Source organism: Pan troglodytes, chromosome 2 (assembly GCF_028858775.2).
Source record: "Pan troglodytes isolate AG18354 chromosome 2, NHGRI_mPanTro3-v2.0_pri, whole genome shotgun sequence".
Lineage (NCBI taxonomy): Eukaryota > Metazoa > Chordata > Mammalia > Primates > Hominidae > Pan > Pan troglodytes.
The window spans coordinates 137,204,805-137,218,976 of NC_086015.1; the positions used below are offsets into that span (position 1 = coordinate 137,204,805).

Genomic DNA, 14,172 nt, shown 5'->3' on the forward strand with positions numbered 1-14,172 from the left:
GGCACTAGAGGGGGCCCTAGGGAAAATGCCTACTTGTATTGAGGAGGCTGTGCTATGAATGAGCTGGGCACAAGACGGTAGGCTCACTGTGCATGCCCAACAAGGCAGGGTGCTATATTGCTGGCCAGGGGCTTTCTCTTCCACTGCCCACACCCCCACACCCTGGCCCAGCACATGGTCTGGCACCAGCACCTGGCTCGGCTCATCATCAGAGCTGGTTCTTTAGTGGATGAAGGGAAGGAAGACATACCTGAGGGAGCAGGATGCAGCTCAGAGCCATTTAATTTTAACATGCAAAGAAATGTGAGCTTAATTAGTACTCCCCCACCCTGATGGGTGTGAGATAGAATTTATTGTTCACAGATTTATTCAGTAAGCTGATGAGAACTCTTTGAAGGGGGGGAAAAAAACCGTTAGCGGAGCCAACATGAGCTCATCAAAAGCCAGTCTTGCCAAACCAACCTCATTTCCTTTGTTAATGGGGCTCCTGACCCAGCAGGAAGCCATAACATGGTGTTACTTGATTGGAAGAAGCCTTTTGACAAAGCCTGTCATGACATCCTGCTAGACAAGATGAGGACACATGGCTGGGGAGTCCTCAGGGAAAACTGGCTCAAAGCATGCCCGGCTCGGGTGCCCGTGGGCCAGCGTCACCCAGAAAGAAGCTGCTCTGAGCGCATGCCACTCAACGCTTGTCACGGACTTTGGAGAAAGAAGGAAACTGCTTACAAATGTGTGAATGACATGGATGACACGAAGCTGGGAGGATTGGACAGTCCAACGGCTGATAACTCAAAATTAGACCCGCGGCTATAAGGAGGGACCCCAACCAAGGAGAATGATTCCTACAGGGAGAAAATATGAAGCTTGACCGTAGCTTCAAGGAATTCAGCTAGTCAGCGGTTGGAAGGGTGATACCTGGCTTGGCACAATGTATGGGGACAAGTCTCTGGTGTTTTGACCACAAGTTCACAATTCCAGCCTGTGAGGAGGACCCTCAGATTCAGATGTGAGCCTCCCTCTGTCTTCTTCTCAGGGAGACCACCCTGACAGCACCGCACTGGGCCCAGGCAGCTTGGGCCCCCAAAGGGCTAGAAGCCTTATTTTGTGGGAAAGAGTAAAGACCAGCAGCTCAGGAAGCAAAGGCTCTGGGCTATGTGATGGCTGTTTCCACCACTGTGGACTGATGGGCTGGTGCTGCTTGGTTCCAGAAGACTGACCTGGGACTGATGGAGTGGAGTATAGGAAGACAGAATTCAGGGAAATCTAGGAAAACGAGTGACATGGGAGAGAGGGAGGGGCCTGCTCCCACAAACCATGACTGTCCACATTCAGGCAGCCTTACAGTCCCCATTCTTGAGCTTCAGCTCCAGATGCCTGAGGGCAGTAGTGGGCCTGGCAGAGAGAACTGTCTGGTCCAGAGATTGGCAAACCACAACCCGTGGGCTGCGTTCAGTTCCCAGCCTGTGTCTATCAATAAGTTTTATGGGGACACAGCCATGCCCACTTGCTTATCTATTGGGAAGGGGAACTTTTGTGCCACTACAGCAAAGTTGAATAATTTCAGCACAGACCTTATGGTACACAAGTCTGACATATTTACTACCTGGCCCTTTACAGAAAATGTCTGTTGACCCCTGGTCTAGTCCCATGGTGTTCAAACACATCAGCCACCAAATCTTCTGCAACCAATGCTTCTGGAGAAGCACAATGTATGAGACAGACAAAAGCAGGTGTCACCAGCACAAGACGACGAGAGGGGAGTATGGAGTCCCCTGCTCACACCTCTCCGCACTGCAGCCCCAGGCCAAGAAGAGGCCACGAAGGAGCTCTCCAGAACATTCCAGAGCACCAGCCAGCCCCCTTAGGTCCTGGTTTGTGGGTCAGTCCTCTGTCATGCTAACTTCTCTTTGCTGTTTCCCTCTTTTAGATTTCTGAGGCTCACATCCTCTCTGACTGTGTCCAGTCCAAGCTCTCAATCCTGAAAAGTCCTTTTGTTCCTGAAAGAAAGAAACTCTCCTTGTTGTTTCCAACCTCCTGGTGGGTAGCACGCTGCCCAGTTGGGCCCAGTGGTTCCCATTTCAAGGCTTCAGGGCCACAGGAGATGCCTGTGCACACAGTCAGTGTCCCAGCTCTACAGCTCTACTAAGTGTGGCAGCAAGAGCAGAAAGTTCCTCCCTGTCTCCTTTGGGGATGCTTGGGGAGCTCAAGGCATCTTGCAGGGAGGATCAATGGTTTCTTTGAACCACATTTCCCTTTTTCTGTGGGGCTTTCCCTCATTCTCAACACTGTTCCCAGGATGCCCAAAGCCACTGGAACAGTAGCCCGCTTTCCTTTTTACCCTGGATACTAACTCCCAAGGAGGCCATCCTCCTGCTACAGGTGGGCCCAAGACACGGTCTGCCAGCCTTCCTGGAGAAGCGACTCTCAGCGGAGCAGGCTGCAGCTTGCCTCCTGGACCCTCCCCCCAAGCAGACCTGTCACTCAGCTTCATTCCTGAGCAAGGGAAACGATCAGGCATGCCTGAGGGTCCACACTCAGGTCTCCACCAGGCCTGTGCTAGAGACGCAGAACAAGGGGTCCAGTTTCCAGGTAAGCCAAGGGGAGTTGTGCCTTGCCCACAAAAACAGATGATAGAAAAGCCTGACAGAGAGTCAGCTACTTTTATGTCACGGCTCAGGCTCAGGCCCTCAGAGAGGCTGTCACACCATCACCATGGAGCGCAGAGCTCTCCCACCAGTTTCCAGCTTCGCTCCTTCCCGGGCCTTCTCTACCGCAGTCTAGTGTTTTCTATCATTTCTCCATGTTTATTTCTATTCTTTCCTACACCACGCATTTAAAAAATGTTCCACATCAAATCTCATTAAGTTTTGTTCTGCTCATCCGTTCAGGGCTCTATTTCTCTCAGTCAAATTAATAACACCCATGTGTTTTGTGATTTTCTCTGTTGTTTATTTTCTCTTTCTTTTTGAGTTAAATAGATCCACTGGCCAGGTTGTGCAACTCCCACTAGGATGGTCCACCCTGCCCTCCACCAATACATACACCCTTTCTCCTCCTTCCTTGCACATCTGCCCATCCCCACCCTCCAATCACCTACCACCCCACATGCTTCCCCTCACAGGCACCCCACCCCACCTCCATACCCCCCACACACATGAACACACGCTTCCCCCTCACAGGCACCCCACCCCACCTCCACACCCCCACACACTTCCCCCGACATGTACCCCACCCCACCTCCATACCCCCACACACACGTGAACACACACTTCCCCCTCACAGGCACCCCACCCCAACCCATCTCCATACTCCCACACACTTCCCCCGACATGGACCCCACCCCACCTCCATACCCCCACACACACGTGAACACACACTTCCCCCTCACAGTCACCCCACCCCAACCCATCTCCATACCCCCACACACTTCCCCCGACATGGACCCCACCCCACCTCCATACCCCCACACACACGTGAACACACACTTCCCCCTCACAGGCACCCCACCCCAACCCATCTCCATACCCCCACACACTTCCCCCGACATGTACCCCACCCCACCTCCATACTCCCACACACACGTGAACACACACTTCCCCCTCACAGGCACCCCACCCCAACCCATCTCCATACCCCCACACACTTCCCCCGACATGTACCCCACCCCACCTCCATACCCCCCACACATGTGAACACACTTCCCCCGACATGGACCCCTCCTCACCTCCACACCCCCCCAACACATGCACACACACTTCCCCATCACAGGCACCCCACCCCACCTCCACACATTTCCCCCACACCACCTCTTCCCTCACACCTTCCCCTTCACATACACCCCAACCCTCACCCCACAACTCCACTCACACATCCACATACTTTACTCTCCTCTGCCTCCTACCCCAGTCCTTCCCATCCCCACATGCCCCCCACATCTCCACATACACCTACCTCCCCTCCACACCCACACACCTCCTCACCTACTTAGCTTCCTACTCATAGACACGCCTCCCCCACATACACACCTATACACAATTACCCACAAACAAACTCAGGCTGCCCAAACCACGGGTGCCCCTCTCATTCCTCCAGGGCTTCCTAGCACACCCATCTCACACCATAGGTGGGTGTTCACTGTAGAAAGGCTGAGCTCCCTGTCCTGACCAGTTCACTCAGGATCCCGAGGCTCCCCCTCCCCGTGCCTTCCCACCACCTTCTTTCCCAGGGACACCCTTGGGATATGCAAGCCCAGGTTGGGGATGGCAACTTCATGAATAAAGGACTGGAAAGTGACTCTTCCCTTTCTTTTTCTTGTCTGCTCCAAAAATACAGTGCTCCCCTGCCCCTCCTTAACCTCCAGGAAGCTTCCTGCCTGCTGCATCCATTGTCTGCATGTGGGCAGACTTCCCTCTGGACTTGGCTGAAGGATCATTCACAGGTTACACCTAGTCCTACCAGACACTGGTTTCCGAAGCCCCTTCTCTTATCTCCTGGGAGGACTGGTCTCACGTTGGCCCGTTTCCCATAGAGGAAAACCTCTCCGCGCCTTCCAGACGTGGTCTTAGAGGCTTTGGCTGGATAGCTCGTCTTTTCTCTAAAGGCGCCAGGGTACATTTCTGGACCCCACTGACATTTAGAAAATCTAAATATCCATAAATGTCTTCATGGCCTTTTAAAAATTAGCAATTAGTTGTTAAAGGTCTCTGTGATTCCCAAAATGTTTAGCCCTTCTTTAACTTTTTTTTCCTAAAACACATTGCTATTCTTCATTTCCCATGTTCGTTTCTGGAGCAGCTTTACTCCAAGAGGAAGGAATCAGTAATCAACACAAGTAATAGGTCTGAGTAGCAGATTTCAAATACCACAAGGGCAGGCAAATAGAAATATGCTGAGCAGGCCAGGCGCGGTGGCTCATGCCTATAATCCCAGCACTTTGGGAGGCTGAGGTGGGTGGATCACAAGGTCAGGAGTTTGAGATCAACCTGGCCAACATGGTGAAACCCCGTAGCTACTAAAATACAAAAAATCATCTGGGCCTGGTGGTGGGCACCTGTAGTCCCAGCTGCTCAGGAGGCTGAGGCAGGGGAATTGCTTGAGCCTGGGAGGCAGAGGTTGCAGTGAGCCGAGATCGCACCACTTCACTCCAGCCTGGTGACAGAGCCTTGATTGCTGCCCAGGCTGGAGTGGAGTAGCATGATCATAACTCATTAAAGCCTCAAATTTCTGGGCTCAAGTGATCCTCCCACCCCAGCCTCCCAAGTAGCTGGGACTACAAGCATGTGCCATAATGCCTGGCTAACTTTTTTTTTTTTTTGTAGAGATGGGGTCTCACTGTGTTGCCCAGTCTGGTCTCGAACTCTTGGCCTCAAGCAATCTTCCTGCCTCAGCCTCCAGAAGTGATGGGATTACAGCATACCTGGCTTATTTCATTTTACTTTTACTCTCAGAACACACTGAAAGTCAAGGTATTCTTGCTCCTATTTTATAGGTAAGGAAACTAAAGTTCAGAAAGGTGAGGTAGCTTGCCTAAGAAGACTTGGCAGGTAAGTGACTGAGCTAGGATTCAAATGTTAAAGTCCATATGGAGTGGGGTGGGGTGCATGTCTACCCATCATACCAGGCCACACCAACACAAGGATCTGGGAAGAGAGCACAACAGCAACCTAAGCTTCCACCAACAGAAATCCTAAGGACTCACATGTGAGGATGCAGCAGGGACCATGCCAAGGGAGGCGCCCTGCTCCAGAACAGAGCAGAGGACCTATGATGTAGACCAGAAAGAAGCTGCCTTCAGATGTCCCCAGGCCATCCAGCCCATAAGCTGTCACATTCTTCACAGGAAGTAAGGTGCTTTCTCCTTTGGGATCCAGAAAGTCTACTAGTTTACACAACATCATGTATTGTCCCTACCACTGTGGGGACAAAAGCCACCACTTAGTGATTACTGCATGTGACAGCCACCAGGCTAAATTCTGAACAGGCATCTTCTCAGCCCCTGCAGCCCTACAAGGGCTATAAAATAGACACTCAGGGATGAACTGAAACTCAGAGCAGGGAGGAGGTGGCTCGAGCCCACTTGGGAGTCCCAAAGCTCAGATTCAGACTGAGGACTGCCTGGTTCCAGTAGACCATTCAGATTCACACCCCCACTCAAAGAGTGGTACATTTAATGAAATGCCTTTGTTCCTGACGACCTTGCATGATTCAAAACTAAAATTTCCATAAGAATACATTTGAAATAGGAGTCACATTTTAAGCTATTCCCATGAAGTAAGACTTTATAAATATTTTTATTTGCACATATTAGCATAGCACTCACGTGGTGCACTGGCACCGTGTGCAGCCCCAGCTAGATCACATGGATGAGGTTCCTGGGCCAAAGTCCTTCTCATCCCACCCCCTGGCACCAGGAAGATGCCCGAAGGTAGCTCAGCTCTGAGCACTTCCAGCATCTGCTTCTATCCCAGCCAGACTGAGGGAGACTGCTGTGCCCTATTGTTGCATATAGAATTTGCACCAATGAACAAGAACTACAAAACAGCCCACTCTTCTGGCCTATGGTGCCCCCCTGCAGCCTTGAGAGGCAAGCTGTGGTCTTTTCAGAGCCCCTCTGTCCTCTATCAGAAGATTTTGTCTTAGAGCACTGAGGTCAAAGCTGGAACAGCACAGTGTTTCCTTCTGAGCTGAGAGCGTCATGGTGAGCTGAACCCAAACTCACTGATTATTCCTAACAAGGAACAGAGTGAAGTTGTCTTAACCAGTCTCCTGTGGCTGCTCAGTGTGAGGCAAATGCCACTGGGATGTGGGCCCAGGCCATGGGAGCTGACTTGCCAGGCTGAGCAGGCCACGATGTGTGGCGCCTGGCAGGAGGCCCTCCCCTCGGCCTGGCCACAGTGCCCCAGGCTCCCTTGCTGATTTTATTATTCCAGTCTTCACGTGACGAGGAAGGGCAGGGATTGTGGCTCTGGAAAGAAGACAGTGCAGCCAGGCTGGCCACACTGCTCTCCGAGAAGATGGCCAGCAACTCCTGACTCGCTTCAGAGCTGGCCTCAAGCTCTCATTAGACCAAGGGGGAGAAAGTGTATGGCAGGAGCCTGGGGCTCGGATCTTTCCTCATCCTCTGCCCACCTGAAGCAGGATTCAGCCCCACAGAGTCCATACATTTATGAGAAATGACCAGTTCACTGGTGATTTATAAAAAGGTGGGGGAAAGAGTTCCATGACCAGAACCCAGCAGATATTTCAGCATTAGACACTCCTATTCTTGCCCTATTCTTTTCCTGTTCCAGGCGCTTTGTTCTCTCCATCACTGGCCTCACAATCTTAAGGGCTGCCCTCTATTATTCTAAGTGGTTCATCTCTCAAACCTGGTCTACATATCTGATTGAAAAAATAGCCTGGTTTCTAAGCAAACCAGAATCGATTATTCCCTCAGCACCTCCCTGGGGGCTCATTTAACCTCAACTCCAATACAGTGGACTAAGGGTGAGCCTATGAACTAGGCCTCTCACAAATGTCTATCACAAAACCACAGCCACTTTCCACAGTCCTTAAAATAAGTGCAAATTCATCCTAAGTCAACACATTAACATAAAATTAGTTCCAAAGCAATGATGGTCCTGGGTGCTGAGTAAATGTAAATGCCAAACCACTCTGTAGGGCTATTTCCTTACCCAGGCCACATACAATTTCCACAGGGCAAAAAAGCCCACTGCAAATGGCTCATGGTCAAACATAAGGAGGTAATCCACCATGAACAAGAGCAAGCAGACATAAAACAATGGGAGGATTAACATTCTTAAAACTTGAGCTACTAGAACGATCTGAAAAAGAGTATAATATAAATATATTTAAAATAGCTGAAGACATCAATAACACAAAAGAAATCATAAGGAAACACCAAAAAATTGTGTCACAGAGCAGAGAGATTTGAACAACTATTATAAGAACTTCAGGAATTAGCAAAATATGTAGTGCCATTCAGATTTATAATGTAAAAAATGGGTTTGACACCAATTAACAAAGCTGGAGAGAGACTAAGTGAACAGAAAGTCATACTTTAAGGAAATTACCCAGGATGCAGCATAAAGCACTGAAAACTATGAAAGAGAGGTTAAGAGACAAGGAGGCCAGAAATGAAAATGTGAAGCCATATGTAAAAGGAGTTCCAGAAAAAAAGGATGGAGAAAATAAGGATGTGCAATATCAGGAATGTTTTTGGCAGAAAATTTTTCAAAATTAAAGAAAAACTCTCATTTTCAAAAGAAATAGCACATCGAACTTTCTAACAGATAAGTGAAAATTAAGCCATACTCAGATACCTTATGGTAGACATACAGAACAACAAAGAAAAGAAAAGAACAAATATTAAATAGAACTAGAGAAAAAACAGGATACCTAAGAAGGTATGACAATTAGACTAATGGAAAAGTCCCAATACCAGAAGACAGAGGCATGGTACCTTCAAAGTGTTGAGAAGAAATAACTATTGATTTAAAATCCTGTTTGTAGCTAAACTATAATTCAAGAGCAAGGGTAAAATAGAGGCATTTTCGGACAAAGACTTAGAGATTTTCTTACTCATAGGCCTACTGAAAGTAACACTAAAGGATATCCTTCAGGAAAAAAACATTAATCAACAGCATGGGTGAAATGCAAGAAGCAATCAATGGTGAACAAAGAAACCATTAAACTTGTGAGTACATAAATAACCACTCACTTATTTATAAATAACAGTATAGTAACAATTTATAATAATGACCACTGTGGGGAGGTTAAAGACAGGTAGAACAAAAATATGGGTCAACCATAAGTGGAAGATGAGAGAGGATGGTGGGCAAAAAAGCATCTATGATCCTTATTTTGCTCTCTTGGAGAATAGAGACATTAATGAACTTCAGTGGTTGTTAAGTCATACATCAATGTTAAATATAAGGGTAATAGTGAGCATCCTATGTTCATGGATTGGCAAACTCAACATAGTAAACATGATCAAATGAGATCATACAAGTGCACTGTCACCTAAAGACAGAAGAATGTACAAATGTCACGAAGTGCTATGATTAAACATGGACAAAATCCACAGACTTCATCATGATTTAATGCTTTGATCCTCCTCCTGCCAAGCCCCATTGCAGAAACTGCTCACAGTGTCCCTAGGGAGGTGGAGCTTGGGTCATTCCTGGCATGAAGCACAGGGAATCACAGCAGGAGGTGAGCCATGCACTGCACACTTTCCTGAACAAACCAGAGTTCAGTTGCTCCATAGCTCTACATACTTCAGTATATTCTGAGCTTCATATGCCCTCTTCCTGGAGTGGTATCCACTGCCCTAGGAGTATCCCCACTAACTTTGTGAGATGTTCGCCCATTCCTTACCCCCTTGAGGCAGGGGTTGGAGGCCACTCACCAGTGCTGGCCAAGGTGTACTGGTAGGGCTCGGAGAGGAAGTGTGGGAGGGTGAGGATGAAGGCACCTGCAGCCAGGAAGAGACCTCCGATGCCAATCAGACGTGGACGGTGCACCCGGCTGCCAAAGTAGCTGACAAAGATGATGAGGATGGCATTGCTGATCTGAGAAGAGAGCAGAAGGGCTGAGTGAGACAAGAGGCCCTGTCCTCACCCACCCACAGAGAAGACCCGATCATACCTCATCCAGGAAAACTGGAAAGGGAGGGGGCTTCCCAGTGTCAGCTGGGGCCCAGACAGAGTTAAAGTGTCAGCTTTTCCCAGAGAGCTTCACAAGGGGCAAGCATAAGCAATTTTGGTTTTCCCTCTGTTATCAGAAACCCTTCTGGGTCTCCATCTCCTAGACCAGACCAAAGGAAGTATCTGGAGATTATGAAACACTCAAAACCTAAACTTTAACCATCTTAGAACCAAACCTTTTTGGGAAAAAGCCAAAGAAACCTCCAATTCTGGCTGGCTCCTGGGAATAAAACACATTCCCTAATTAAGCTTGAGAGTTTGTACCTAAAGTTTAGGCAAAATCCCAAGTTTAATTAGGTACAAATTAAAGGACCCAAGGACCTTGGCTTGGAGGCCAGAATAACAAGCAAGCAACATGCTTATCTCATTTAATCATGAAACAATTCTCATTTTATCTGACAAAACTGGGGTTCAGAATATTAAGTAACATACCCATCACTATGAGGTTAGGGCATGGCTTGAAACAGTCTTGCCTGACTCTAAAACACCAAGGCTTAACTAGAGTTGTCTGTCACCTCTTGGAGAAGAGGGTTTCTGCCCAAGCAGCTCTGCTACTATCCTGCCCCTTCCCCTGCCTTGGTCTGTTTTCAATTCTGTGAAATGAAGGATAAGAACTAGAGCACCCCTAAAGCCCTTCCAGCTGGAAACATGGGTAACTCCATGCTCCTGGTGCTCCCTGGAAGATGTGCTCTCTGAGCCCCACCCAGAACCAGGGAAGGGAACTGAAGGCTCCAGTATGGGGAGTAAGGTCTTCAATGGTAAGGGGATGCTGCCAGGCCTTCTGACCACGTCTCCACCAAAGATGGTCCTCTCCTCAGAGCACAGTTCACCTGGACTGGAGGAGCTCTGTAAATCTGCAGCCATAGCCCTGCCTTGTTACACCCCACTTTCCTCCTGGGTGGAGAAACGGGTACTCCTATGTCAGGAAACAGAGGCTAGAGCCTCAGAACACAGCTGTCACTAAGGTCACCAGTGGCCTCCTCATTGGCAAACGTACTGGTCAATGCTCAGTTCCATTTGACTCAGTTGACCATTTCTTTTTTCCTGAAACACTTCTTTCAGAGTTCCCATGACACCATCCTCTCCTGCTTCCCTTCCCCTGTCTGCTCCTTCTCGGTCTTCTTGGCTAATTCCTCTTTATCTCCTTGGACTCTCAGCATTGGGCCCAGAGCTCTGCCCCTAAGTGTGTCCAGTTCCATGGCTATTTATGCTCTGCGTGTGCTTCTAAGTCCCACAGTCTCAGCTCATCTAAACTCTCACTCTTCTTCCTCCCTCCAAAACCCCAGTCCCCTGTCTTGGTCCTCCTTGTCTCAGTAAATGGCACCTCCATCCTCCCAGTGGCTCACACAAAACACTCGAACATCATCTTGACTTCTCTCACACTCATATCTAATCCATCAGCAAATCCCCTTGGCAGGACCTTCCACAGCCACCTGGAAGCCAGTGACTCCTCAACCTCCAATCCTGTCTGAATTACTGTGGTAGCCTCCTAATGGGACCCTGCGTTCACCCATGTCCTGCTACTGTTCATTCTCCACCCAGCAGCCAGAAGGGTCCTGCTGAACTATCAGACCATGTTCCCTCAGCTCAAACCCTCCAGTGGAAAAAGGCAAAGGCTGTCCCAGAGCCTCCTGAGTCCTACACAGCCTGCCCCCTGGTCACCTCTCAGGTCTGCACTCTTCTGCTCCTCTCCCTCCCTCCATCCAGCCATACTGCCCCCAGCTGTTCTTTGACCACACCAAAGAACAAAGGCATTCCCCCAGCCCCCTTTGGTTCTTGCTGCTCCTTCTGACTTTACGTCCTCAGGACTCCATTCTTAACCAGATTCAGGCCTCTGCTCAGATTGAATCACCTCAAGAAGGCCTTTCTCTGACCTCGTCATTTAAAATAGACCTACATCCCCAACACTGAGGCCCCATATACCTTTTCCTATCCATGACTCTCTCTCTTCATTGCACTCATCATAACCTGATCTACAGTATGTTTTATTTCCATAAATACTATATTTATCCTTAGAATGATATATGAGCAGAGATTTTTGTCTGTTCATTCCTGTTTCCCCAGCACCTAGAACAGTGCCTAATACTTGGTGCTCGTTAAATATTGTTGAACAAATGAATGAATGAGTAAATGGTAGACTTTTTCAAGAGGAGGACATAGTTGCCCAGGAGACCCCTCCGGCATGGCCAAGAGTGAGATGATTTATGATCTACAGAGAAAGGGGATGTGAAGGTGTGTGAGAGGCAGCCCCTGCCAAAAGGTGGATCTAGGACATCCTGAAACCCGCACCTGGAAAGACAGCTTTATTCTTATGCTTCCCAGATTTCGTTTATTTCCTTCTTGTTTCCGTATTGCTTTTCATAAAATGATTGTAAATGTCAGATCATATCAGCTGTGCTGACTGTGGCTGACTTTAGAAGGCCTGGGTGAGGGTCAGTGGAGGGCCCCGAAGGGGATCTCAGGGAGGAGGGACAGAGGAGAAGCTCTTCCGCACTCTCCAGGGGCCTGCACTTGTTTCTCTGTGGGAAGCTGAACCTCCACAGGTGTTACAGCTAATGCTGGCTTAAGACCTTGTTCTCAAACTTTTCTTCAGCTACAGAGTCCCTTTGAAAAAACTGTTTTTCCCTAATATAAAACAACCCCCCAAATGCAGCTGTTCCAGCTGAGAAGAGAGCCTCAAGACCTCAGTCTCCTCAGCCCTGGAGCAGCCCCTAAAACACTACCATGGACTTGCTGTGAGACTCTTTGAAAGCTGTTACAATGCCCATCATGACATGCCCCTGCCCTTCAACGTCTCAAACCAAAGGGCCGCAGGGACCACTGGTGGGTGGCGTGAAGGGCAGGCAGCCTCTAGGGCTCAGCCCTGGCCTTTCGTAGTGGACAAGAGAAGCTGCTGCTTCAAGCCAAGTTGCTCCATGTCTTCTCTTCTTAACTAAGTTCCTCCTGCTGGTGCTGGCCTTTTACGCCCAGCCTGTCAAAGGCTTCACCTCACCTACTGGGCCCCCAGAAGGCTCTCTGAGACTGGAAGCTGCAGACTGAAGGTTCATGCTTCCTGGAGGTTCACTGCACACTCCACCACCCGGGCAGCCTCACCTTCCACTTGCACCAGGCTGGGCTCTCTTCTCACATCCCCCCTAGCCTTCAGGCATATACTGTACACAGACAGACACATACAGAGTTGCACACAAATACTCAGACATACACAGACACAGATACACACACACAGAGGGTTATAAGGTCAGAGGAGTGAACTATCTGATGATATTTGCTTCAAGTCATGCCCACAGGCATGAGCTGAATTCAGATTCTTGAAAAGTTCATCTGAGACTGGGAAAGATTTTAATGGGTGAATTATTTTTATTTCTGATTGAACTCTATCCCTGGGAAAATATTAAGCTCTTTCATTGCCTAATCAACCTCCTGTCTTAAGCAGATCCTGCTACAAGTCCTAGCTAGCTACTCCCAGCCCATTGAGGAATCCAGTTGTTTCTGGGCGCACATTTTTGTTCCAAGCATAGGGTCAACATGAATGAAAATTTAACCATGGGAGATCACAGATTTGGCTACCACCTGGGCTGAGGTGAAGGAGAAGATTCACCTCACATGCCAGCTCTGACTTTGATTAGTAGAAAGGCCTAGAATATTGTGTTGAGAAGGATTCTGAGGCTGTGCATGAACTCAGCAGGAAAGGGATGGGGTGGGTAATTAGTGATGCCTGCCAGGGTCATGAAACAAGACCGTGGTGACGCAAATGTCGGAGATTTGTTTTCCCTGATATCCATCATGAGTGAGGACAACATGTGCCAGGCGCATTACCAAAGTCACAGGTCAACATCGATGAGGGTCATTCTGTGTGAATGCAGGGCAGGGACACCGGGGCGCTGTCCTGGAGAAGGAGGCAACCACACAGTCAGACAGACCCAGTCACCAGGCATCACCAGGAAGCTTAGGATAGCAATACAAGCAGACAGACAGAGACACAGGCACACACACAGACCAGTACACAGACACACACCTGGCACAGAAAGCAGGGAAGGCACACACATGGGCCTGGAAGCTCAGAGCAGGAGGTCTCAGGCCAGCAGGGATGACTTAGACAGGCTGTAGGACTGTGCATGTATATGTGCATGCATGTCATATATGTGGTGAAAGAGCCCATGGAGGGGTGCTCATAAAGTGAGGGGCACCAATGAAGATTCCAGCGATGTGTGTGGAGGTTGAGACTGGCTGGGGCAGTGCTTGTGAGCAAGAGACTGGAGGAACGGTAGAGAAGACAGTTAGGAATCCACAGAGGAGGCCTCGGCATGCAGCCCTCAGACAGCCCTGGGCTCAGACCCTGGCTGCACCATGCACATGACAGGGGGCTGACCTGGATGGAGTACTCAGGCTTTCTGATGCTGGGTTCCTTGTCTGAGAAACGTGACTGTGAAGAGCGCCTCCCTCCTAGGACCATAGAAGGGAC

At 49.0% G+C, this 14,172-nt stretch overlaps 1 protein-coding gene across 4 annotated transcripts in view; it reads right to left on the minus strand.

The window, feature by feature from the left end:
• Window positions 1-14,172, minus strand: part of SLCO2A1 (solute carrier organic anion transporter family member 2A1) — a 105,175-nt gene that overhangs the window by 31,960 nt on the left and 59,043 nt on the right. For all 4 annotated transcript variants that reach the window (XR_010155056.1, XM_016939940.4, NM_001280332.1 and 1 more), the window contains 1 exon segment: window positions 9,413-9,575. Coding sequence is in view for 3 of the 4 variants with exons in the window: in XM_016939940.4 (XP_016795429.2) it covers window positions 9,413-9,575 (163 nt within the window). In the remaining variant the exon portion in view is untranslated.